Source organism: Eubalaena glacialis, chromosome 11, assembly GCF_028564815.1.
Source record: "Eubalaena glacialis isolate mEubGla1 chromosome 11, mEubGla1.1.hap2.+ XY, whole genome shotgun sequence".
NCBI lineage: Eukaryota > Metazoa > Chordata > Mammalia > Artiodactyla > Balaenidae > Eubalaena > Eubalaena glacialis.
In genome coordinates, this window is record NC_083726.1 from 112,644,215 (window position 1) to 112,670,344 (window position 26,130).

General features: G+C 39.8%; 1 protein-coding gene across 1 annotated transcript; it reads right to left on the reverse strand.

Annotated features, from left to right (window-relative positions):
- Positions 1-386: 386 nt before the first annotated feature.
- Positions 387-26,083, reverse strand: RAD51AP1 (RAD51 associated protein 1). Its single transcript, XM_061204664.1, has 9 exons — positions 25,935-26,083; positions 17,710-17,759; positions 15,801-15,942; positions 12,858-12,967; positions 10,797-10,883; positions 10,143-10,292; positions 5,841-6,002; positions 2,742-2,891; positions 387-636 (listed from the first exon to the last, which is right to left on the reverse strand). Exons 1-9 carry the CDS (start codon positions 25,949-25,951, stop codon positions 506-508), a joined length of 999 nt encoding a protein of 332 aa, XP_061060647.1. The 5' UTR covers positions 25,952-26,083; the 3' UTR covers positions 387-505.
- Positions 26,084-26,130: the final 47 nt, after the last annotated feature.

Below are 26,130 nucleotides of genomic sequence, written 5' to 3' on the forward strand. Positions count from 1 at the left end.
CATTTGGCTAAAATATGAAACATCATTGCAACAAAACTGACAATGCAGGTTAAGTAACTTATAAGATTTCAGAAATGTCTCCTGGGAGAAATGGGAATTTTCCTTTTGCCAGATAAACTCTGCACAGTTAAATTTCAGGTGCCGTAAATCAGACAAAGCCAGAAAGAAGCATCGGGCATGTTACTAGGAGAGAACAACATGTAACGGGGACATCCTCTGTGTCAAATTGACAGTCACGTAATGACAATGACCTATTATATACATATAAGGGAAAGAGAATATGCTCTTCAGAAGGGAATGACATTCCAAGATAATTCTTATAAACAAACCTCTTACTGAAGTCTCAGATAGCTTTTCAGAGAACAATCACAAAGCAGGTAGAGATCATTTATACAACGTTAAAGGATTCATTTATATTACAATACCCTCCTCAAATATAAACACAAATATAAACATGCTTATAAAAGTGAGATCTTCTTAATCAAATATTTTCTTGCCACTACACTCAGCTACTAGCAGCATTTGGATGCAAAGGTTTAACTCGTGCTAATCGGGACAAGCCAAGGCGGAGACTCTGAGTTGGAGACTTCACAGACACTCCTGCCAGTGGGCTACGGCTGCTGCCTCCGGACACCGCTGCAAGAAGACAGATCACCTGATGCTGAGAACGTCAGAAATCTCGTAACAAAGGTCAGTTTATAAAACAGAAGAGGCCAAAAAAGGAGTTAAGCGTTGTTCTGCTATGCAGCTTCTATCAAGTTACATATTAGATCAAAAGAACGGGAAGTACTGAAGAGCAGAAAATATATAGCATTGCATATTTTCAAACATCCTTAGAGGCCAAGGTAATGACACCAAAACTTTAAATGTGAAAGTTAAATAGGAAAGTTGGGGTCAAAGAACACTGATTGTAAAGACATAAAAAAATGAATGGCATTATAATTTCTAAAATAGTAGCAAAATCTAACGCATTTTTACAAAATTCTGCAACTTTTACAAGTACTCCTTACAGAATCTATTTTTTCAAATATCACATAACTTTAAATATGACAAATACCATTTTTCTTTATTTATACTAGTTTCATTTATGCTACCATTCTAATACAGCAATCATTTCCAACGAGTATTAAATTTCAGAATTTATCCACATGTATGTTCGTAGCTGATCATGACTTTAGCCGTAGTAAGTACAAGTGTGTGTACTTTTTTCATACAAAGGTTTTATGAACGTTTCCATGTTTCCAGGCATCTGATTTATCATTCTTAATTGCACACACGTGCCACATGTTGATCAAATTCCTACAACACACTTCTGGGTTGTTTCTAGTTTTTCACCACTTTTCTATAAATGGCTATAAAAAAATCACTTACTACTTTTCCTTCTTTCAAATTCTTTTTAAGGATAAGTTCCCAAGACTAGTTCCTAAGTCAAAAGATCTATTTATTTTTATGGCTCCTGTCAAGCTGTCCTGTAAAGGGATTATAAATTTATCATAAATAATTATACCTGCTATCCCACAACCCAGAGTGCACTGGTTGATACAGCTTTATTATTTTCTAGTTTGAGAGGTATAAAACAGTATTTCATTAATTTACATTTCCTTGATTACCAGTGAGGCTGCAATTCTTTTCATATTGGTTTCTAGTTGTACTTCTTGGGGGCAGTGGTATGTTATGTCCTTGGCTCATTTTCCCATTGGAATCTTGCTGGTCTTCTCACATTCGTGTAAGACAGGAGGCTAGCTGGCAACCTGAGGGTCAAATCCTGCTCTCAGATATACTGTTTGGTCCACATGGTGTTTTAAAAAGTCCACTTTTAAGATCTAGGAGATTTCACACAAAAATCTGTATTTCTGGCTTCTCTTGAAAAACTCAGACGTGGAAATACGAGGCCCATAATCCTGCATGTTAACAACCGGGTGGAGCTGAGGAACGGCGGCTTCCTTCCAGAGGGCACGCGCTCTCGAGGCCGGCAACGCCCGCTCGCTCACGCTTCCTCCCCAGGCCCAATTCCCTCGCCTCTGTCACCTGCCCGGCCCTTCCCCACAATGAATTTATAAGCACTTTGTGTTTTATGACGTGACTCTTTACCCATCAATCCATTATTTCTTTTTTATCTTTTTGCTTATGCTACCTTCAAATTTCTACAGACATTATATCAATACTTTTAAACTTCTTTTGTTGTGGAATCACTAATTATTCTCAGAAGAAATACACTAAGGATTATCCTTGAACTGACAGAGCTTCATTATTTCAATAACTAATCTTCCGGGACTTTCCTGGTGGCGCAGTGGTTAAGAATCTGCCTGCCAATGCGGGGGACACGGGTTCGAGCCCTGGTCCAGGAAGATCCCACATGCCGCGGAGCAACCAAGCCCATGTGCCACAACTACTGAGCCTGAGCTCTAGAGCCCGCGAGCCGCAACTACTGGGCCCGCGTGCTGCAACTACTGAAGCCCACACGCCTAGAGCCCAAGCTCTGCAACAAGAGAAGCCACCATGATGAGAAGCCCGCGCACCACAACGAAGAGTAGCCCCCGCTCGCCGCAACTAGAGAAAGCCCGTGCGCAGCAACAAAGACCCAACACAGCCAAAAAAAATATTTTAAATAAAATAAAAATAAATTTTAAAAAATAATATGAGGAAGTGCTCATATGTAACATTTACAACTAAGAAAAAAAAATCTACTAGTGGTAATTTTCCAAGCCCCTGCCCTTGAGCAGTAAATAAATATACCGTACCTGGTGGGACCCACTTAGGTCTCTTGCTTTCAGCTGGAGGACTTCGTATTTGTAACGGCTTCCTAGTGGCCTCTGAAGAAGGAGAAACCTTTTTCGGTGGGGGCCAAGATTCTGACTTGACAGCAGCAGGAGCAGAATCTACTGAAGTCACTTATTTGAAAAATATACATAAAAAAGGGGTCACAGAGGAAGATAAAGTCTAGCACGTACGTGTGAAAATTATCAAGTTACATAAGCTTATAAGAAATAAAGAAGCAGAATCATAAATTTGAAAAACTCATTAATCAACATTTATTGAGAGTCTAAGAATAGCCATCTTTTATGAGCATTACATGCTAGGAAGTATGGTAAGCATATCATATACATTACCTCTAACCCTTAGAGCAACTCCGATACAGAAGTGACTACCCCTACTGTCAGTTAAGGAAACAGAGAGGTTAAACAATCTGCCTGTAGTTTGAGAGCTAGTAAGTGTCTGAGTCCAGAGTCCACACTTGTAATCATCACACAATAGTGTCTCATCGGAATATGTCAGTGAGACATTTTATTAGGCTCTAGGAATTTACGGTCCAGTCACTGGACTCTAGTAGAAAGGGCAGAAAAGTACAGAGATGCGTACAGTGCAATGTGGTGAGAGAGGTGACAGACTCTAGAGGTGGTCACGGGGTGGGGAACCTACATCTAGAAGCATCTTGCCGAGGGCAGTGTAAAAGCAGACCACCTAGACGGCTCTATGGTAACCCAGGTGAGAGGGGATCAGGGCCTCAACTAAGGGAGAGAAAGGGGGGAAAACAGCAGAGTGGATGGCTTTTAGTAATTAGAAGGGGGAGGCGTGCTGGAGATGAGGGAATAATCATGACTGGCAAGTTCCTGTCAGGAACACACCATCTGATGGCACCATTTATCCAGAGAATGAACACAGAATGGGAGTGGGTTTGGGTTTTTTGTTTGTTTGTTTTTGATGGAGGGAGAAGCAGAATACAAATTCACTTTCAGATAATGCTTGCTTCGAGACACCTAAGTGGCATCTAAGTGCAGGTGCATATGAACATTTTCACTATACGCTGTTCTTAACGTTAACATCTACATTCTCTAGGTCAGCCCCGTCCCACAGACTTTTCTGCCGTGGTGGGAACGTTCTGTATTTCGTGCTGTCCAATACGGTAGCCACAAGCCACATACAGTTAGTGAGCACTTGAAATGTGGTTAGCAAAACCAAGGAACTGACTTTTAAATTTTATCTAATTCTAATTAAGTTAAATGTGATAGAGCTACTTTGGCTAGTGGCTACCATATTGGACACCATAGCTCTTGAAATTTTCTCTATTCAGGGAAAGATTATTACACCTGCCAGGTGAGAGATGCTTAGAGGTTATCAGTACATTATTAGTGGGACTAGAAATATAATCCATCTTTCCAAATTCTTAATCTCATTATTTAGCTGTTAAACTTTACTTCTAATATTACATAGGAAATTTTCTCGGGAAGCAACTTGCTCCAGGGTATAGGGAAGACATGAAGTGGCAAACTCCAACCTGGAAACGGAAATTTTATCTTTAGTTTTTAGAATGTTTTGGTGAGAAAGCATAAACAAACATCTGAAGAAAATATGAAATATATTCATGTTAGTTTTTTTTCCTATTGTCAATGACTTTTTCATATCAGTTTGTGGTAGGCGGTCCCTTAAAGAGACCTGTCTCCTAATTCCCAGAATGTGCACATGTTACCTTACACAGCAAAGGGACTTAGCAGGTATGACTAAATTAAGGATCTGGAGATGGGGAGATTATCCTGAATATCTGATGGCCCCAGTGTACTCACAAGGGTGCTTATAAGTGAAAGTGAGAAGTAGGAGAACGAGAGAGTTATGTGATGGCTCTGAAGGGAGAAGTGGACCACCCGCCAGAGAGCGGGTGGCCTCTAGAAGCTAGAAAAGGCAGGAAAGGGGGTTCTTCTCCCCTTGAACTTCCACAGAGGAACAGAGCTCTGCCAGCAGCTTGACCTTAGCCGAGTGAGGAAAATTTTGAACCTATGACCTGCAGAACGGTAAAGTAATAAATTTGTGTTGATTTAAGTCACTAAATTTGTGGTAATTTTTTACAGCAGCAATTGGAAACTAATACACAGCTTTATCTCTAAAAACCCCTACATTTAAAATCTAATTTCTGGAAACCAGATGAATTTGCCAATTGCAAAAAAACACCAATTAAAACCTGGCTAATTGAGAATACAGTGGTGGGAGGAATACGACTCAATCAGTACTTACTTCTCATTTCTTAGTAAGTACTCAGCACCAGTACTCAGCACCATGTTATTTAAGGTGAGAGCAACGCCCACCCTTAATGAATGGGGTCTGAATAATGGAAAGTTTAGTTTCAAACAATACATATATTAAACAACCAAGACACAAAAACATCTATCAATAAGTAAAACAAAGCAGGTTAAAGGAAGTTATATTTTACAATAATCTATTGCATATTATGAACTCAAAAATATCCTAACGTCTTTTACACAAGAAACAAATATTCCACATTCAAGTTGTCACAAATTCCAAGTTTTATTGTAAAACTGGTTTCTCCTAACTGAATTCATTCTGAAGAAACCACAGGGCCTTAAACACATGACAAAAGGGTTCTCAACTCAAAGACTGAGTCACGTGCAACAGCAGAAAATGAGAATCACGCCAACTTCCCCATCTAATCGCGTGGAGAAAATGTGGTCTAATGGACAGATTTACGCTCTGAATGGACAAGCCTGGGTGCAAATTCTAGCCCCTCGCTTATCAGCTATAAGAATTCCAACAAACGGTTTAACCTCTCGGAGCCTCAGTTTTGTCGCTGTGAAATGCAGGTGACAGCAGCTACTCAGAGGGAGGCCCAGCATGAAGGGGGACGAACAGTCCATGCTGGAAGGGTGGGGGGGGGTCAGTGTCCCTATCTGCCCGTCTGCCTTCCCCACCCCAGCCTGCTCTCTTCCACGGATCTTAACAGGAAAAGAACGCTGGCAAAAGGTTAAGGAGACTAAAGGCAAAGGGGAGAGAAGCACGCTGAGTAAGCAAGCATATCCAGTATGAAGTGACGTACGGGGGACTGCTCTTACCCACATCATCCCGTTTGGATTTGGCTTTCTTCTCTTTCTTTTCAACTGGAGATTTCCCTTTCACTTCTTTCTTTTTAATTTCTTTAACTTTACTTTTTCTCACAGTGAAACTTTCATCATCTTCACTCTCACTAAAATCAGAATCGTCCTCAGAATCCTCACCTGAAACAGAAGATTACATACCTCATCTCTAAAAAGTTCTAAAAAGTGAGGCTTCTCGGACTTCCCTGGCGGTCCAGTGGTTAGGACTCCACGCTTCCACTGCAGGGAGTTCAATCCCTGGCTGCGGAACTAAGATCTAAGATCCCGTATGCCGCTCGGCGTGGCAAAAAAAAAAAAAATGGTGAGGCTTCTAGTGCCTCAGTTTCACCTTCTGCACCAGATTCTTGTGCCCCTTTGTGCTATGCTGTTTCCAGGGGCAAAACAATGCGTGGTGCCCGGGTCTGGATCCCGGCCCCTCCACTGGCATGTCGTGTGCCCTGAGACAGGTCCCTAACGTCACCGTGCCTCAGTTTCCTGTACATAAAATAGGGAGAACCCTAAAACCTGCATCCCAGGGTTGTTGTGCAGATGAAGTGAGTTAATATAGGTAAAGAATAACATCTGGCATATAGCGAACAGAAGAGCAAGGCTTGCTATTGCTATTATCATTAATTTCCCATCAGTAATCCTTACTTCTGATTTTACCAGTTTAACTCAGCAACCTTTGAGAAGAATGGTTGGGTATAACATTGCTGCTCTTCCAAAACGATAACCTTGATGGTAATAATAACCATATGCCTTTCCTTAATCACACCAACTTCAACATGCCAGAACAGAAACCCACTGGGAATTGAGAAGAGACTGACCGTACCATAACCATCTTAACTGACAATCCTGTGTATGATTTCACCTGGGACACACCTCTGATTTCCCACAAACTCCTTTCTATTCTGCATGGGATGATACAAGCCAGTGATGGAATGTGTTAAGTAGCTACAGCTTCTGGAAAAAAGCATAGAGAATACTCGAGAGTTAAGCAATGATTCTTCTATTTTTCAGGGGAAGAGAGGATCAGAAAATCATGTCCTGTAAATACTAAACTCTGAAAATTAAGTGTAAATAAGGACTAGCCCTATATTCATAAAAAACCTTTTTACACTTTTTTATACATCATTACAAATGCAGTACATGCTTACTGTAGAAAATGCCGACCATACCAAAAAAGTATTAAGGAAGAAGAAAGCCCACTCCCTAATCTCCTCACTCAGAGATAACCACTGTCATACCCACCATATATAATACCTACCTAACTATCTATATGGAATAATATATTTTATGTAAAAAGATATATATATATGAAAATTTTCAAACATACACAACAGTAGATAATAATAAACTACCACCCAGATTCAACAATCATCAATATTTTGCAACGTTTGTTTCATCTATCTATCTTCTCTTCCCTTTCCTTCTCAGAGTATATAAAAATAAACCCAAGACACTGCATTATTACATTTCTACATACTTCAGAATGCATCTTTAAAAAACACGGACTTATAAAAAACACATCATTATCATATCTAACGATATCAACAATAGTTTCTTGGAATCATCTTCTATCCAGCCCATATTAATCACCTTTAATATAGAGCAATATCCCATCCCTTTTTCCCCCACGCCTTTGACATGTTGAAGCAACCAGGTCAGTTGTCCTATGGAATGTCCTACATTCTGGATTGGTCTGTTTTCTTCCTCATGGTGTCATTTAACTTACTCTTGCATTTCCTGTGAGCTGGAATTTTCTCAAGGCTCAATTAGAATCAGGCTCACATTATTATTATTACTTTTTTGGGCAAGAATACACATCATAGGTGATGCTCTGTTCTCCGTATTATGCCAGTCATATCAGAAAGCACAGAATGTATGGCTGCCCCACTCCTGGTTGGTTCAGCTGACGCCGGCCTGAATTCTCCGTTGTAAAGATCCTCATCAGCCTTCTATTGATGATGTTTGCCTAAATCAACAATGTCATTACAATCTTCAAATTGTGATGTCCTTATTCTATCATTCTTCCCACACAAATAAAATTTTAAAAACAGATAATCAACCCATGTATTCACATAATAGTTACCGTGTTATACAGAATTCACCATATAAGGCCAGCAGATCACATGAAGGCCGCTATAAATAGTACCTTGCAAAATCAAATAATTATTTCTGGATTCCCAAGAGGATCTAGGTTCAGGGAGGGCAAGCAGTGGAGAAGTTTCTCCAAAATTTCAGACTATAGAATCTAGGAGGATACAGCTTCCTATAACCCCAACAGTTACGGTATCTCATGTGTTCTTTTCTTGGCTTGAGAGGATAAACTGTAGGAGCGGGCTATAATGCTATTTAAATAAATTGGAGGTGGGGAAATGGAGCTCCCAGAATCCAAAGTCATTAGCATCTCATACTGGGAAATCTGGAAGGCCCAAACACTCAGGTTATGGATATGGGGTATCTTTAGATGTCCTTAAGAAAAGCCTTGATTGTCTCCATTTTCACTTTTCTTTTCCCACTGAAGGTCACAGAAGTTCCTTTCTCTTCTCATCTAGGGTGAGCCAGTGCAGGAGGAAAACTCTGAAATGTCACTTAAAGAAGGGACCCTGTCCCAGATAACTTAGGTTGTCTGAAATGAATCCAGCAGCCCATTCAAGTATAATAAACAACCAGCTCTGAGGGGATGGGAGAGTGAGTCATTCTTGGCTTAGGGCAGATGAAAATAAACTGGTAGTATTGCTCCTTGAAGTACACTGAGTGTATCGGGGAACATGTTTGTCCTTCCATTTAAGGTAAAGCAGGCTTGAGACCCTTCACGATCCGGTGCCAGGCGGCCTCTTCAACCTCCACCACATTCTCCCTTCCCTGCAAACCTCACTGAACTCTGTGTGTGTGTGTGTTTCTACGTCTTTTTCTTTTGTTTCTTCCAGTTTTATTGAGATATAACTGACATGCAGCACTGTGTAAGTTTAAGGTGTGTAACATAACGATGTGACTTACGTACATCATACAGTGACTATCACAAGAAGTTTGGTGAACCTCCATCATCTCGTAGACACAAGATTAAAGAAATCGAAAAAACTGTTTTTCTTGTGATGAGAACTCTTAGGATTTACTCTCTTAACTTTCATATGTAACACACAGCTGTGTTCATCATCTTCGTCCTGTTGTACGTTATATCCCTAGTGCTTATTTATCTTATAGCTGCACGTGTGTACTTACTGACTGCCTCCATCCCATTCCCCCTCCCCCAACACCTGCCTCTGGTAACCACAAACCTGATCTCTTTTTCCATGAATTTGTTGTTTGTTTGTGAAGTATAACTGACCTAAAACACTGTGTTAGCTCTTGGTACACAACATGGTGATTCGGTATTTCTATACATTTCAAAATGATCACCACAATAAGCTAGTTACCATCTGTCACTACACAAAGATATTACATAATTATTGAGTATATTCCCCACACTGTACATTCCATGACTCATTTAATTTGCAACTGGAAGTCTGTCCCTCTTAATCTCCCTCAACTATTTCTTTCCTCTCCTCACCCTCAGGCAACCACCTGTTTGTTCTCTGTATCTGTAACTGTTTCTGTTTTGCTGTTTGATCATTTGTTTTGTTTTTTAGATTCCACATATAAGTGAAATCATACAGTTTTTGTCTTTCTCTGTCTGACTTATTTCACTTAGCACAATGCCCTCTAGGTCCACCCGTGTTGCTGCAAATGGCATGTTTTCTATGGCTGAGTAATAGTCACTGTGTGTGTGTGTGGACACACGCATATACCACATCCTCTTTATCCCTTCATCTACTGACGGGCACTTAGGTTGCTTTCACATCTTGGCTATTGTGGATAATGCTGCAATGAACATGGGGGTGCAGATATCTTTTCTAATTAGTGTTTTTGTTTTCTTTCATTTAAATACTCAGGAGTGGAACTGCTGGATCATGAGGTGGTTCTATTTTTAATTTTTTGAGAAACCTCCAGCGTCACTGAGCTCTTGTATGTGCACTTGCCTGTTCTCTTGTTTATGCCCTTCTATCAGTCAGAAGTGCTATTTCACCCCTAAATGCTACTCATTTTTCAAGGCACGGCTTAAAGGTCACCTCCAGATAAAGCTTTTCCCCCAAATGCCATAGCTGAATTGAACTGTCCTGTGTATTCCTCAAGTGTGCACACAACAAACGTTTAGCAGTGCTTTGCATATGTTAATGGTCTCCAAGAACTTTCTACTGACTCTCCATAGGGTTAATTTTGAGTAAGGACATAACCTACCAGTTGCAAAGTCTGGTTCGGAGTCATCGGCACCGTCGCCGTCACTGTTTTCCAAAAGAATCTTCCTCTGCTGGACCACGGCTTGGGATGCCGCTTTTCTTCTCCGCTGAGAACCCTGGGAATCCTCCTCCTCAGTGATCTTATCCAGATCTTCAGGATAAAAAAAATCAACGAAACTTTTTGTGCCAGGTAACATTTAAAGAACTGTGGAGTAGACTTCTATTACACCTGCTCTTTTCATTTGCCCAGCTTTGTCCTTCCTGTGCTTCTAGTAACAGACCACACAGCCCAATCTGGGTCAATCATAATAACATCAGTCTCCTGGCAACAGTCCGAGTTAAGCAAAAGTCCAAGGCCCACACTGAAAGAGTCTTTCCCCAAGAATTTTCAAACTGGAGCTGGGAAGATAGAGCCCCTTTCTTCAGTGTTCAACTGATGTCAACTAGAAGCCATGGGTAGTCGTGACCCTCCACCAGGGAAGAAACTGGGTCTGCAGTTAGAAGAGAGGAAAACTAAAACAGAAAGAAACAAAGGAGAAGGGGTGAAGAGAACCTTCACAAATGTGAAGACCTTGGTTCTAGTTACAGTTTCAGGAATTTAAATAAGAGTTAGAAAATGTCAATGGAAAAAATATTATTAATATCAAAAACTTACCTAAATAATCACTGGCTACACTGCAATTGGAGATATGAGGAGACTTACTCATTGCTTCTGTTTCACTATTGCCATGTTTGTCAATGTCTAAATACAAGGAAGAAGAAAGCACCCTAATCAACCAATGTCTAGAAATAGGAAGATAAGGGCTAAAATCTAATACCATTTAGATACAGATAAATGATCCAGACCAGGGGTCCCCAACCCCTGGGCCGGGGACTGGTACCGCTCCGCAGCCTGTTAGGAAGTGGGCCGCACAGCAGGAGGGGAGCGGCGAGTGAGCGAAGCTTCATCTGTATTTACAGCTGCTCCCCATCCCTGCCCATCGCTCGCATTACTGCCTGAACCATTCTCCCCCCTTCCCCCCCGTGGAAAAACTGCTTTCCACAAAACCGGTCCCTGGTACCAAAAAGGTTGGGGACCGCTGATCCAGGCTCCAACTAGCACAGTGACTTTACTTGGTGAGGCTAACATATGGTTAGAAGTTTTGGCTCTGAAATCACACAAACTTTAATCAGACTTAAGTTCAAATTCAGGCTCTTAAATCGGCAATATACCAGGGGAAAGCTGCTTATCCTCTACAAGACTTAATTTCCTCATCTATAATGTGGAGATAAAAACAGTCTGGGGGGCTTCCCTGGTGGCGCAGTGGTTGAGAATCCGCCTGCCAATGCAGGGGACATGGGTTCGAGCCCTGGTCCGGGAAGATCCCACATGCCGCGGAGCAACGAAGCCCATGCACCACAGCTACTGAGCCTGTGCTCTAGAGCCCGCGAGCCACAACTACTGAGCCCGTGCGCTACAACTACTGAAGCCCGTGTGCCTAGAACCCGTGCTCCGCAACAAGAGAAGCCACCACAGTGAGAAGCCCGTGCATCGCAAGGAAGAGCAGCCCCCGCTCGCTGCCACTAGAGAAAGCCCGTGCACAGCAACGAAGACCCAATGCAGCCAAAAAAAACCAAAAACCAAAAACCAAAAAAAAACAGTGTGGGGATTAAATGAGGCTATTGTGGGGAATTAAATGTTGACTGAATGTGGAATTGCTTATCGTGGTGCCCAGCACAAAGGAAACAGTGGACAAACATTAACTATCATTTCTGTGTAGGCAGATCTGTGCTTTTACTAATGTAAAGACTCTTCAATCATTATCACAACTTTAAAATGATCTAGAGTATTTTAAGAGAACTTTAAGTCATGATGATTGGTACTATTACTCTCGGAGAAGTGGTACTTCCAAGGAAACCTTGATATACAATGTCACAATCTTTGACAGGAAAGAGATTTTCATTTTCTCAGTTTTAGATACATGACAATTCTCTTTTTCAGTTTCTTTGACTCCTGATTACTAAAAGGGCCCCCTAATCAACACTATCTCACTTATTTTCAAACAGGAGGCACTACTGACTTAAACATCTATATCCCTAAATAAGCAAATGGGCTAAAAATATCCTCCAAGATAAAAGAAGTTAGGCCAAAGCAGTTTAATCCAAAAAGCAACTGAGCAATTTGAATGTCTTTTCTGGGAATAATGATTTCTGCTTCTCCAGAATATCAGTAATGCCATCTGCTGACCAATTGCCAGAAAAATCCATGGAGAAAAATCCACAGATAAAGCCAGCAGTCGTAAATCTATCAAGTCTACTGAGCTTGCTAACCAAATTAGTACCTTCAGCCTCTGTAAATAATAAAAATTACCACCATTAGATTATGTTTAACTAATCTGAATTTGGAGAGAAAGCAGGTGGATTGTTCGGATGTACAGGTCAATGTATTTGATCATGAAATTAAATTTTCACTGCATATAAAGATGAACTTTGGACATGCAGGGTCATAGGCCACGTCCTCCAGTTGAATCTGAGTGTTAGGCAGAGAGGTATTTATGTGTGGATGAGATTTATGCAACTGAATAAACAGCTGCATCCAACGGCACCCTCTGCAAATTGCTCCTTTTTTAGTCCAAAGTTTTAGAACTACATTCTTCCCTCTGTAAAGGCTCATCCAACGAAATGATTACAAAAGCAGTAAGAAGGTTTTGAAGATAATTATCGAAAATAAAGTTACTTTTATCTTGAGACTCCTCCACATCAATGGTGATGGTTGGAAGTTCCTTCACTGATAAAGCCAGTGCGACTTCTAGGTCTCTCTGGTAGAGCTTATCATCTAAAGGCATTCTAAAATAGACACACAAATAATAATGAGTTTGTAAACTATCAATCTCAACTAAAATCTGAGATTTTCCTCAGTGACTAAGAGTTTCTTTCCAACCTCAGAAAGATGTTCTTCAACAATAATCATGATCATAATTGCTCCTTAACGTTAAGCCTCCTGAAATGTTAAGTATCATGTTGGACCCAGCGGAACAGATTCGAAATAGGAGCATCACGTGACAATGTCCATTTCATTGTGATGTCTCTTCCTCACCACCAGCTCCGTCCAGGTGGGAAGCACCTGCCCAACTGAGAATGGACGTGGCTCAAACATCACTTCCACTTAGAAATCTTCCTTGACCTCACCCACACCTCTTTAGACAGCTGTTATAGCTCTTTTATTAAATTGAAATTACTTTTTTTTTTTTTTTTTACATCTGTTCCGCCCAATCTGGACTTTGACAAATATTTCAGCAAGTACTTACCCTGTGAGGCATTGCACTAGACAGGATATTAAAAGTGCCCTCAAAAAGTCTGTAGTTAATGAGGAGGTAGGAAAACAAGTCCCATAATAATTACCCTATATAAACAGATTATCACGTCTCCTGTTCAAGGTGGTCAAGAGTGCTATAGTGTTTAAGAGGAAGAGAAAGCAAAGAAAGGTTTGAAGGTAAGAAAAAGCTATGTAAAGGAGGTAATACTGAGATGCACCTTGAAGGATTTATTTTCTAAAATAACAATTTTATTGAGATATAAGTCGCACAGTATAAAATCCACCCTTTTAAAGCATACAATTCAGCAGTTTTTAGTATATTCAGAGAGCTGTGGAACCATCACCACTATGTAACTTCAGAACACTTTCATCAACCCGAAAAGAAATCTCATACCCACTAGCAGTCAGTCCCCGTTTCCCCCTCCCCAGCATCTGGCAACCACTAATCTACTTTCTGTTTCTATGGACTTGTCTCTTCCGGACATTTCGTATTACTGGAACCATATAATATGTGGCCTTTTGTGCCAGGCTTCTTTGGCTCCCTACAATGTTTTCAAGGTTCATCCATGTTGTAGCATATATCAGTACTTTTTTTTTTTTTTTTTAACATCTTTATTGGAGTATAATTGCTTTACAATGGTGTGTTAGTTTCTGCTTGATAACAAAGTGAATCAGTTATACATATACGTATGTCCCCATATCTCCTCCCTCTTGCGTCTCCCTCCCACCCTCCCTATCCCACCCCTCTAGGTGGTCACAAAGCACCAAGCTGATCTCCCTGTGCTATGCAGCTGCTTCCCACTAGCTATCTATTTTACGTTTGGTAGTGTATATATGTCCACGCCACTCTCTCACTTTGTCCCAGCTTACCCTTCCCCCTCCCTGTACTTCATTTCTGTTTATTGCTGAATAATATTCCACTGTATAGATATATCACATTTCACTTATCCAGTCATTAGTTGATAAACATTTGGATTACTTCCATTTTTTGGCTATTATGAATAATGCTCCTATAAATATTCATGTACAGGTTTTTGTGTGGGCATAGATTTTTATTTCTCTTGGGTATATACCTAGGCTGGGTCATATAATAACTGTTTATTTCAAGGAACTGCTACTCTGTTGTCTAATGTGGCTGCACCATTTTGTATTCGCAGCAGCAATGTGTGAGGGTTTCCATTTCTCCACATCCTCCTCGACACTTGCTATTGTCTGTCCTTCTGCTTACAGCCATCCCTCTGGGTGTGACATGTTATCTTATTGTGGTTTTGATTTGTATTTCCCTGATGGCTAAGGATGTTGAGCATCTTTTCATGTGCTATTGGCCATTTGTATATATTCTTTAAAGAAATGTCTATTCAAGTCCTTTGCCCATTTCTAACTTGGGTCATTATTCTTTTTACTGTTGGACTGCAAGAGTTCCCTATATATTCCGGATACAAGTCCCTAATGGGTTCTATGATTTGCAAATATTTTCTCCCATCCATTGGTTATTTAACTATATTTTAAAGGTAGTACATGAAGCTCAAAAACAAAAAAGAAAAAAGTAAAGAGAAGGACATGGGCTAAGTCTCTCTAAGTTAATTAACTTTCCTCACATTTATTGTAGCAGTAAAGCATCACACGTCCTACGTTCCATTTGTCAGTATCCCTCCTCTGCCCACCTCCTCCCCGTAGTGCAAGTGTGGGGCCTCTTGGGGCTTTCTTCCCTCATTTTACCCTCTCTCTTGGTACTAACTAATGGAACTCCAGGGTTAGTCTAGAAACCATAGGTCCTGCTCACTGCTGGACAAAACTCAGTAAGATAAAGAGAAAATATTTTTTATCTGTAGAAAAATACATGGTTTAATTTGTTTCTTCCAGTTTTACTGAGATATAATTGACAGCCAGCACTGCATAAGTTTAAGGTGTACAGTACAGGGAGTCACAGTGATGTGACTTACACGCATCATGAAATGATGACCACAGAAGTTGAGGGAACATCCGTCATCTCATATATTACAGATACGTGGTTTTAAATTTTGTAACTGTCCTTACAAATGTGATTTTTAACAAAGTAGTCTTGTAAGACCTGAGGACTTCAGAGACAGGTACTAGGTCTTGTAAATGCAAGTTATACCTTCTAAACTTGGTAATTATGATTGTCTTAATACTTAAATGGATATTTCCTCATACATTTGTGAACTTAAAGAAGTTCGGAAAGTCAGAAGGGGATTAATGGTACAGCCCTGTTCTCCTACGTGCACTAAATAAAATAAGACCCATGCTGCTGCTCAAATTCTAATTTAGACCAAGAATTTGAATTTATCTCTCTTTTAAATTAACACATCTAATGTCATATTTACTGTATGTCTTACCTCTCACCTTTTTTTAGGGGTTTTCTCTCGTAGTGGGATGTCTTTTTCCTGGAGATTCTTCAGTTTAGGTTCTGGTTTTTCTAGTTTTAACTCCTTTTGTGTAGTTCTGGATTTTTTATTTAACGGTGCGGTTGCAGGAACAAAATCATCTATATATGTGTGAATTAAAAATAAAAGAACACATGAAATTGCTTTTCCTTAGGAAGAAATAAATAAAATTACTTTCTTGGTAGCTGAGATTCATTACCATGTGTGTTCAAGTTTTAAAGATAAGCAAATTGGGGCTTCCCTGGTGGCACAGCGGTTGAGAATCCACCTGTCAATGCAGGGGACTCGGGTTCGAGCCCTGGTCTGGGAAGATCCCACATGCCGCGGAGCAACTAAGCCTGTGCACCACGACTACTGAGCCTGCGCTCTAGAGCCCGTGAGCCACAACCACTGAAGCCCGCACGCCTAGAGTCCATGCTCCGCAACAAGAGAAGCCACCGCAATGAGAAGCCTGCGCACGGCAACGAAGAATAGCCCTAGCTCGCTGCAACTAGAGAAAGCCTGTGCGCAGCAACAAAGACCCAGCGCAGCCAAAAATAAATAAATAAAATTAAAAAAAAAAAAGCAAAGACAAGCAAATTGTTTGCTTTCCACAGTTTAAAAAATACTGTTGGTATACTGTTTGTCTTTATTCTCACTCAAGCTTTTCGACTTCGTTTTAGTGGCCTTTATTTTTTAAAATATCAATCTATCAAAAACTAATCCCCCAAAAAGCTGCAAAGGCAACTAAGCTAGTATATGTAAGTGGCAAAAAAAAGAACAATTAATTAAAAATCTGTAAAACCATTAGAAAAATTATTAAAATTCCCTTTATAATTTTATCATATTGACAAGTGGAAGAAAATGATTTTTGGCAAAGGGATGCTCTTTTCCAGCCCATTCTGTTCTCCCAGAGTTTTCTGTCCTACCAATCCTCAGAAGTGAGGTAGTTCTTCTGTTGACACTCAAGCTAAGACTGCTGCTCTAGCATTCTAACTCATACATGACACATGTATGCATGCCTTCATGTGCGTGTAGTCTGAATCACGCACTTTCTCATTTATTAATACATGTTGTCTCTTTTATGCTTCCCCAGGTAGGAATATAATAATTTGTGACTCGCCCCCCCGCCATGCCACAGTCTCCAGAATACAACCAGCAATTTATAACAATTTAGTGACAGATTGATGACAATAATAAAAAGCTAGAAGTTATACCCTATGCTCTTTTCTCCCAAGTCTTAGACACACATAAGACTGGACTCAAGGTGAAAAACAGATTCCTTCAAACTGAGGAATTACTAAATATCTGACCTGCAGAAAACTCCAGGGGTCTAAGAAAGAAACACAAAACTTACTTTTAAGTATAATGTAATCTAACAATGTTTCTCAAACTTTTTGACCAAAGTTCTCTTAATAGCAGAGACAAGCAAATATATATATATAACACAATAGGGTAAAGCTTATGCCTGAGCTTTCTTCAAGGTCTTGTTTTATTGTACAATTAATGGGGATTCCACATTATATTCTGTAAAACATTTGTGTCTCAGAAAGACAGTGTGTTCTTCTTAGGGGAAGGGATAAAAGGGCACAAATCCCACAGTGAGAAACATGGACCTCACAGAGTTTAGATCTAAAAAGCCATTTTACCTGGCCCTATTTGGTTATGATTTATGCCAATAATTCTTGTCAGTGTAATTATCAACATAAGTATCGTAAGTGCTTAGAATATTATTTTTCCAGGCCTACCTTATATGCAATTGGTACTAACCATATTTTAGCCACACACACACACACACACACACACACACACACACACACATGCATCCTATAAACTGTGAGGAAAAAATTTTCCAAATCTTTAAAGAAGACATAAGAAGCTCTACTTACCATCACTATCAGAGTCCTCAAACTGGGAGTAATTGACTGGCTTCTTGTGCCTGTAACCAAGAGGGAAATTTTCATTTACACAAATGTCAATTTCCCACCTCCATTCTTTAAGGCCATTAATAGTCTTGAGTAAATAAAAATATGTTTGCATTCCCTTAAGAATATATAAATTAAGGCCCTGAACCAAGATGGCGGAGCAGAAGGACATGCTCTCACTCCCTCTTGCGAGAACACCGGAATCACAACTAGCTGCTGGACAATCATCGACAGGAAGACACTGGAACTCACCAAAAAAAATAGCCCACATCCAAAGACAAAGGAGAAGCCACAGTGAGACGGTAGGAGGGGTGCAATCACAGTAAAATCAAATCCCATAACTGCTGGGTGGGTGACTCACAGACTGGAGAACACTTATACCACAGAAGTCCACCCACTGGAGTGAAGGTTCTGAGCCCCACGTCAGGCTTCCCAACCTGGGGGTCCGCCAATGGGAGGAGGAATTCCCAGAGAATCAGACTTTGAAGGTTAGCGGGATTTGACTGTAGGACTCTGACAGGACTGGGGGAAACAGAGACTCCACTCTTGGAGGGCACAAAGTAGGGTGTGCATCGGGACCCAGGGGAAGGAGCAGTGACCCCACGGGAGACTGAAGCAGACCTACCTGCTAGTGTTGGAGGGTCTCCTGCAGAGGCAGGGGGTGGCTGTGTCTCACCATGAGGACAAGGACACTGTCAGCAGAAGTTCTGGGAAGTGTTCCTTGGCGTGAGCCCTCCCAGAGTCCGCCATTAGCCCCAACAAAGAGCCCGGGTAGGCTCCAGTGTTGGGTTGCCTCAGGCCAAACAACCAACAGGGAGGGAACCCAGCCCCACCTATCAGCAGACAAGTGGATTAAAGTTTTACTGAGCTCTGCCCACCAGAACAACAGTCAGCTCTACCCACCACCAGTCCCTCCCATCAGGAAACTTGCACAAGCCTCTTAGATAGCCTCATCCACCAGAGGGCAGAGAGAAGAAGCAAGGAGAACTACAATCCTGCAGTCTGTGGAACAAAAACCATATTCACAGAAAGACAGACAAGATGAAAAGGCAGAGGGCTATGTACCAGATGAAGGAACAAGATAAAACCCCAGAAAAACAACTAAATGAAGTGGAGATAGGCAACCTTCCAGAAAAAGAATTCAGAATAATGATAGTGAAGATGATCCAGGACCTCGGAAAAACAATGGAGGCAAAGATCGAGAAGATACAAGAAATGTTTAACAAAGACCTAGAAGAATTAAAGAAGAAAACAAACAGAGATGAACAATACAATAACTGAAATGAAAACTATACTAGAAGGAATCAATAGGAGAATAACTGAGGTAGAAAAATGGATAAGTGACCTGGAAGACAGAATGGTGGAATTCACTGCTGCAGAAAAGAATAAAGAAAAAAGAATGAAAACAAATGAAGACAGCCTAAGAGACCTCTGGGACAACATTAAATGCAACAACATTCACATTATAGGGGTCCCAGAAGGAGAAGAGAGAGAGAAAGGACCTGAGAAAATATTTGAAGAGATTATAGTCGAAAGCTTCCTTAACATGGGAAAGGAAATAGCCACCCAAGTCCAGGAAGCACAGAGAGTCCCATACAGGATAAACCCAAGGAGAAACACGCCAAGACACATAGTAATCAAATTGGCAAAAATTAAAGACAACGAAAATTATTGAAAGCAGCAAGGGAAAAATGACAAATAACATACAAGGGAACTCCCATAAGGTTAACAGTTGATTTCTCAGCAGAAACTCTACTAGCCAGAAGGGAGTGGCATGGTATACTTAAAGTGATGAAAGGGAAGAACCTACAACCAAGATTACTCTACCCGGCAAGGATCTCATTCAGATTTGGCAAGGATCTCATTCAGATTCGATGGAGAAATCAAAAGCTTTACAGACAAGCAAAAGCTAAGAGAATTCAGCACCATCAAACCAGCTCTACAACAAATGCTAAAGGAACTTCTCTAAGTGGGAAACACAAGAGAAGAAAAGGACCTACAAAAACAAACCCAAAACAATTAAGAAAATGGTCATAGGAACATACATATCGATAATTAAGTTAAACGTGAATGGATTAAATGCTCCAACCAAAAGACACAGGCTTGCTGAATGGATACAAAAACAAGACCCATCTATATGCTGTCTACAAGAGACCCACTTCAGACCTAGGGACACATACAGACTGGAAGTGAGGGGATGGAAAAAGGTATTCCATGTAAATGGAAATCAAAAGAAAGCTGGAGTAGCTATACTCATATCAGATAAAATAGACTTTAAAATAAAGAATGATACAAGAGACGAGGAAGGACACTACATAATGATCAAGGGATCAATCCAAGAAGATTTAACAATTATAAATATATATGCACCCAACATAGGAGCACCTCAATACATAAGGCAACTGCTAACAGCTATAAAAGAGGAAATCGACAGTAACACAATAATAGTGGGGGACTTTAACACCTCACTTACACAAATGGACAGATCAACCAAAATGAAAATAAATAAGGAAACAGAAGCTTTAAATGACACAATAGACCAGATAGATTTAATTGATATTTATAGGACATTCCATCCAAAAACAGCAGACTACACATTCTTCTCAAGTGCGCACGGAACATTCTCCAGGATAGATCACATCTTGGGTCACAAATCAAGCCTCAGTAAATTTAAGAAAATTGAAATCATATCAAGCATCTTATCTGACCACAACACTATGAGATTAGAAATGAATTACAGGGAAAAAAACGTAAAAAACACAAACACATGGAGGCTAAACAATACGTTACTAAATAACCAAGAGATCATTGAAGAAATCAAAGAGGAAATCAAAAAATACCTAGAGACAAATGACAATGAAAACACGACGATCCAAAACCTATGGGATGTAGCAAAAGCAGTTCTAAGAGGGAAGTTTATAGCTATACAAGCCTACCTCAAGAAACAAGAAAATTCTCAAGTAAACCATCTAACCTTACACCTAAAGGAACTAGAGAAAGAAGAACAAACAAAACCCAAAGTTAGTAGAAGGAAAGAAATCATAAAGATCAGAGCAGAAATAAATGAAATAGAAACAAAGAAAACTATAGCAAAGATCAATAAAACTAGAAGCTGGTTCTTTGAGAAGATAAACAAAATTGATAAACCATTAGCCAGACTCATCAAGAAAAAGAGGGAGAGGACTCGAAGCAATAAAATTAGAAATGAAAAAGGAGAAGTTATAACAGACAGCGCAAACATACAAAGCATCCTAACAGACTACTACAAGCAACTCTATGCCAATAAAATGGACAACCTGGAAGAAATGGACAAGTTCTTAGAAAGGTATAACCTTCCAAGACTGAACCAGCAAGAAATAGAAAATATGAAGAGACCAATCACAAGTAATGAAATTGAAACTGTAATTAAAAATCTTCCAACAAACAAAAGTCCAGGACCAGATGGCTTCACAGGTGAATTCTATAAAACATTTAGAGAAGAGATAACACCCATACTTCTCAAACTCTTCCAAAAGTTGCAGAGGAAGGAACACTCCCAAACTCATTCTATGAGGTCACCATCACCCTGATACCAAAACCAGACAAAGATACTACAAAAAAAGAAAATTACAGACCAATATCACTGATGAATATAGATGCAAAAATCCTCAACAAAATACTAGCAAACAGAATCCAACACGTTAAAAGAATCATACACCATGATCAAGTGGGATTTAACCCAGGGATGCAAGGATTCTTCAATATACACAAATCAATCAATGTGATACACCATATTAACAAATTGAAGAATAAAAACCATATGATCATCGCAATAGATGCAGAAAAAGCTTTTGACAAAATTCAACATCCATTTATGATTAAAAACTCTCCAGAAAATGGGCATAGAGGGAACCTACCTCAACATAATAAAGGCCATATACGATAAACCCACAGCAAACATCATTCTCAATGGTGAAAAACTGAAAGCATTTTCTCTAAGATCAGGAACAAGACAAGGATGTCCACTCTCACCACTATTATTCAACATAGTTTTGGAAGTCCTAGCCACGGCAATCAGAGAAGAAAAAGAAATAAAAGGAATACAAATTGGAAAAGAAGTAAAACTGTCACTGTTTGCAGATGACATGATATTATACATATTGGAAAAGAAGTAAAACCGTCACTGTTTGCAGATGACATGATATTATACATAGAGAATCCTAAAGATGCCACCAGAAAACTACTAGAGCTAATCAATGAATTTGGTAAAGTTGCAGGATACAAAATTAATGCACAGAAATCTCTTGCATTCCTATACACTAATGATGAAAAATCTGAAAGAGAAATTAAGGAAACACTCCCATTTACTACTGCAACAAAAAGAATAAAATACCTAGGAATAAACCTACCTAGGGAGACAAAAGACCTGTATGCAGAAAACTATAAGACACTGATGAAAGAAATTAAAGATGATACCAGCAGATGAAGAGATATACCATGTTCTTGGATTGGAAGAATCAATATTGTGAAAATGACTATACTACCCAAAGCAACCTACAGATTCAATGCAATCCCCATCAAATTACCAATGGCATTTTTTACGGAACTAGAACAGAATATCTCAAAATTTGTATGGAGACACAAAGGACCCCGAATAGTCAAAGCAGTCTTGAGGGAAAAAAACGGAGTTGGAGGAATCAGACTCCCTGACTTCAGACTATACCACAAAGCTACAGTAATCAAGACAATATGGAACTGGCACAAAAACAGAAACACAGATCAATGGAACAAGATAGAAAGCCCAGAGATAAACCCACGCACCTATGGTCAACTAATCTATGACAAAGGATATACAATGGAGAAAAGACAGTCTCTTCAATAAGTGGTGCTCAGAAAACTGGACAGCTACATGTAAAAGAATGAAATTACAACACTCCCTAACACCATACACAAAAATAAACTCAAAATGGATTACAGACCTAAATGTAAGACCGGACACTATAAAACTCTTAGAGGTAAACATAGGAAGAACACTCTTTGACATAAATCACAGCAAGATCTTTTTTGATCCACCTCCTTGAGTAATGGAAATAAAACCAAAAATAAACAAATGGGACCTAATGAAACTTCAAAGCTTTTGCACAGCAAAGGAAACCATAAACAAGACGAAAAGACAACCCTCAGAATGGCAGAAAATATTCGCAAACAAATCAACAGACAAAGGATTAATCTCCAAAATATATAAACAGCTCATGCAGCTCAATATCAAAAAAACAAACAACCCAATCCAGAAATGGGCAGAAGACCTAAATAGACACTTCTCCAAAGAAGACATACAGATGGCCAAGAAGCATATGAAAAGCTGCTCAACATCACTAACTATTAGAGAAATGCAAATCAAAACTACAATGAGGTATCACCTCACACCAGTTAGAATGGGCATCATCAGAAAATCTACAAACAACAAATGCTGGAGAGGGTGTGGAGGAAAGGGAACCCTCTTGCTCTGTTGGTGGGAATGTAAATTGATACAGCCACTATGGAGAACACTATGGAGGTTGCTTAAAAAACTAAAAATAGAATTACCATATGATCCAGCAATCCCACTACTGGGCATATACCCAGAGAAAACCATAATTCAAAAAGACACATGCACCCCAGTGTTCATTGCAGCACTATTTACAATAGCCAGGTCATGGAAGCAACCTAAATGCCCATCGACAGACGAATGGATAAAGAAGATGTGGTACATATATACAATGGAATATTAGCCATAAAAAGGAATGAAATTGGGTCATTTGTTGAGATGTGGATGGATCTAGAGACTGTGATACACAGAAAGTAAGTCAGAAAGAGAAAAACAAATATCGTATATTAATGCATATATGTGGAACCTAGAAAAATGGTACAGATGAACCGGTTTGCAGGGCAGAAATTGAGACACAGACGTAGAGAACAAACGTATGGACACCAAGGCGGGGAAAGTGGCGGGGGGGTGGGATGAAGTGGGAGATTGGGATTGACATGTATACACTGATGTGTATAAAATGCATGACTAATAAGAACCTGCTGTATAAAAAAATAAAATAAAATTCAAAAATTCAAAAAAAAAAGATGTAGGGAAATGAGCAGTAAAAAAAAAAAAAAAAAAGGATATAAATTAAAAACATGATTTACATTTTACCACATGGATTTAGCATTAGCGAAAAAGGTATAACTATATTGGATATACCTGATAAGGAAGAAAGTTAATTTAGATAACACATAAAGTAAGAATAATCAACATAATTAACACTCAAAGTTTATACAGTGTTTAATTGCTGTTGGGCATTTAGAAGTTCCTGTTGTATGTATTCTTTTGTTTTATACAGGCATTCTGTCTTCCCTATTAGATTATAAACTTCTTGACACTGAAAGCCATTTTCTTTTATCTCCCACAATCTTAAATAATGTTTATTATGCAATAGACATTTAAAACATGGTGAGTGTCTTTGTACTTGACACCTGAAAATGAATCTTTACACTACTTTAGAGGGCAATAGAAAAAAGTGATATTCAAAGTGAATAAAATAATTTCCTTCCTCCTTCCCCTGCACTAAATGAAACTCTAGTTTTCATTTTTATCTTCTGCCAACTACCCAAGTGTGAATAACCCAGTTTGTCAGTCAGTTGTTCTTTCAAGTGAAAATGGTGTTCTATGAAAAAGAGGCTCACAACTCGAACAACCTCGCAAGTTGTTTTTCTTAAGACAACCATCATAGACGTGCGTGCTTTATGCGTCCTTCTCATCATCGCCTCACACAGGATATTAAAGCCAAGCATGTTAAAGCATGTCTTGTTAAAAATAGAGTTGCCATATGATCCAGCAATCCCACTCCTGGGCATATACCTGGAGAAAACTCTAATTCGAAAAGACACATGCACCCCAATGTTCATAGCAGCACTATTTACAATAGCCAAGGCATGGAAGCAACCTAAATGTCCACTGACAGATGAATGTATGAAGAAGTGTGGTATACATATACAATGGAATATTACTCAGCCATCAACAAGAATGAAATAATGACATTTGCAGCAACATGGCTGGACCTAGAGATTATGACACTAAGTGAAGTAAGTCAGAAAAAGAAAGACAAAAACCATATGATATCACTTATATGTGGAATCTAAAATATGATACAAATGAACTTATTTACAAAACAGAAACAGACTCAGAGACATAGAAAACAAACACGGTTACCAAAGGGGAAAGGGGATGGGGAGGGATAAATTAGGAGTTTGGGATTAGCAGGTACAATCTACTATAAATAAAATAGATAAACAACAAGGACCTACTGTATAGCACAGGGAGCTATATTGAACATCCTGTAATACACCAGAATGGATAAGAATATGAAAAAGTATATATATGTATATATAAAGCTGAATCACTTTGCTGTACACCAGAAACACAACATTATAAATAATTATACTTCAATAGAATTTTTTTAAAAAATTAAAATTAAAGTAGGGCTTTCCTCCTCACTCTCTCTCACATTGCCATGTTTATTTTCCGTCTCCTAACTTCATCCCTTGACTAGACTGTAACCTCCAGCACCTAGTAAATATATATATCTAGTAAATATATACCTCCAGCACAAAAGTAAATATATTCAAAACTCTACTAAATGAACGGCTGACCCTAGGCCTCCATGGTGCTCGACTGAGGTTAACTGGAGGAATAGTTTCAAACAGTACGTTTAATGGAAAACACAGAGGATCTGGCGCCAGCTGGCTTAGGTTTGCATGTTATCCTGTAACTTACTAGCTGTGTGACTCAGGTAAACTGGCTTTCGTGCCCAGAAGTTTAAGTTGATAAAACAGGGAGACCCAAACTTTCTATCTCAAAGAAGTATAGCGACGAACAAATGAAATAACACGTAAGCAGGAGCTTGGTGAAATGCAAAGCGCTGTAACCAGGCCTTATTTGAACGGGGTGGGTAAAAGAAACGGCAGTAACTGTCAAAGGAGCCAAGAGAAGGAAACAGCTTGGATGCTAGGACCTTTCCGAGGAGCGGCAGCTCTCACTGGAGTCTAGAGAGTTTAGCTGTCGGTCCCACCATCGCTACCCTGGTACTCGGGCCCTTCCCTCCATCCCATGCAGGTGACGCGGCCTACAGCGTCCTCCTGCCCTTCCTCCCCATCCGCGCCGGATGCCATGAACTACTCACCTCGCAGGCCGCACCATGGTCCCCTCCAAGGCTGGAAACCTGCAGCTCGCAGGCTCCTGTCGGCAGCGGCGGCAGCCGTTCCAGTTCCCGCGCAAAACCAAACTCGAAGCTCTCCGTCCCGCCGCCAGTCCTCCAATCCTCGCCGGCCATTCCCCGCGGGCGCGCATGCGCTCTGAGAAGCGCGCGTTAGTTCACG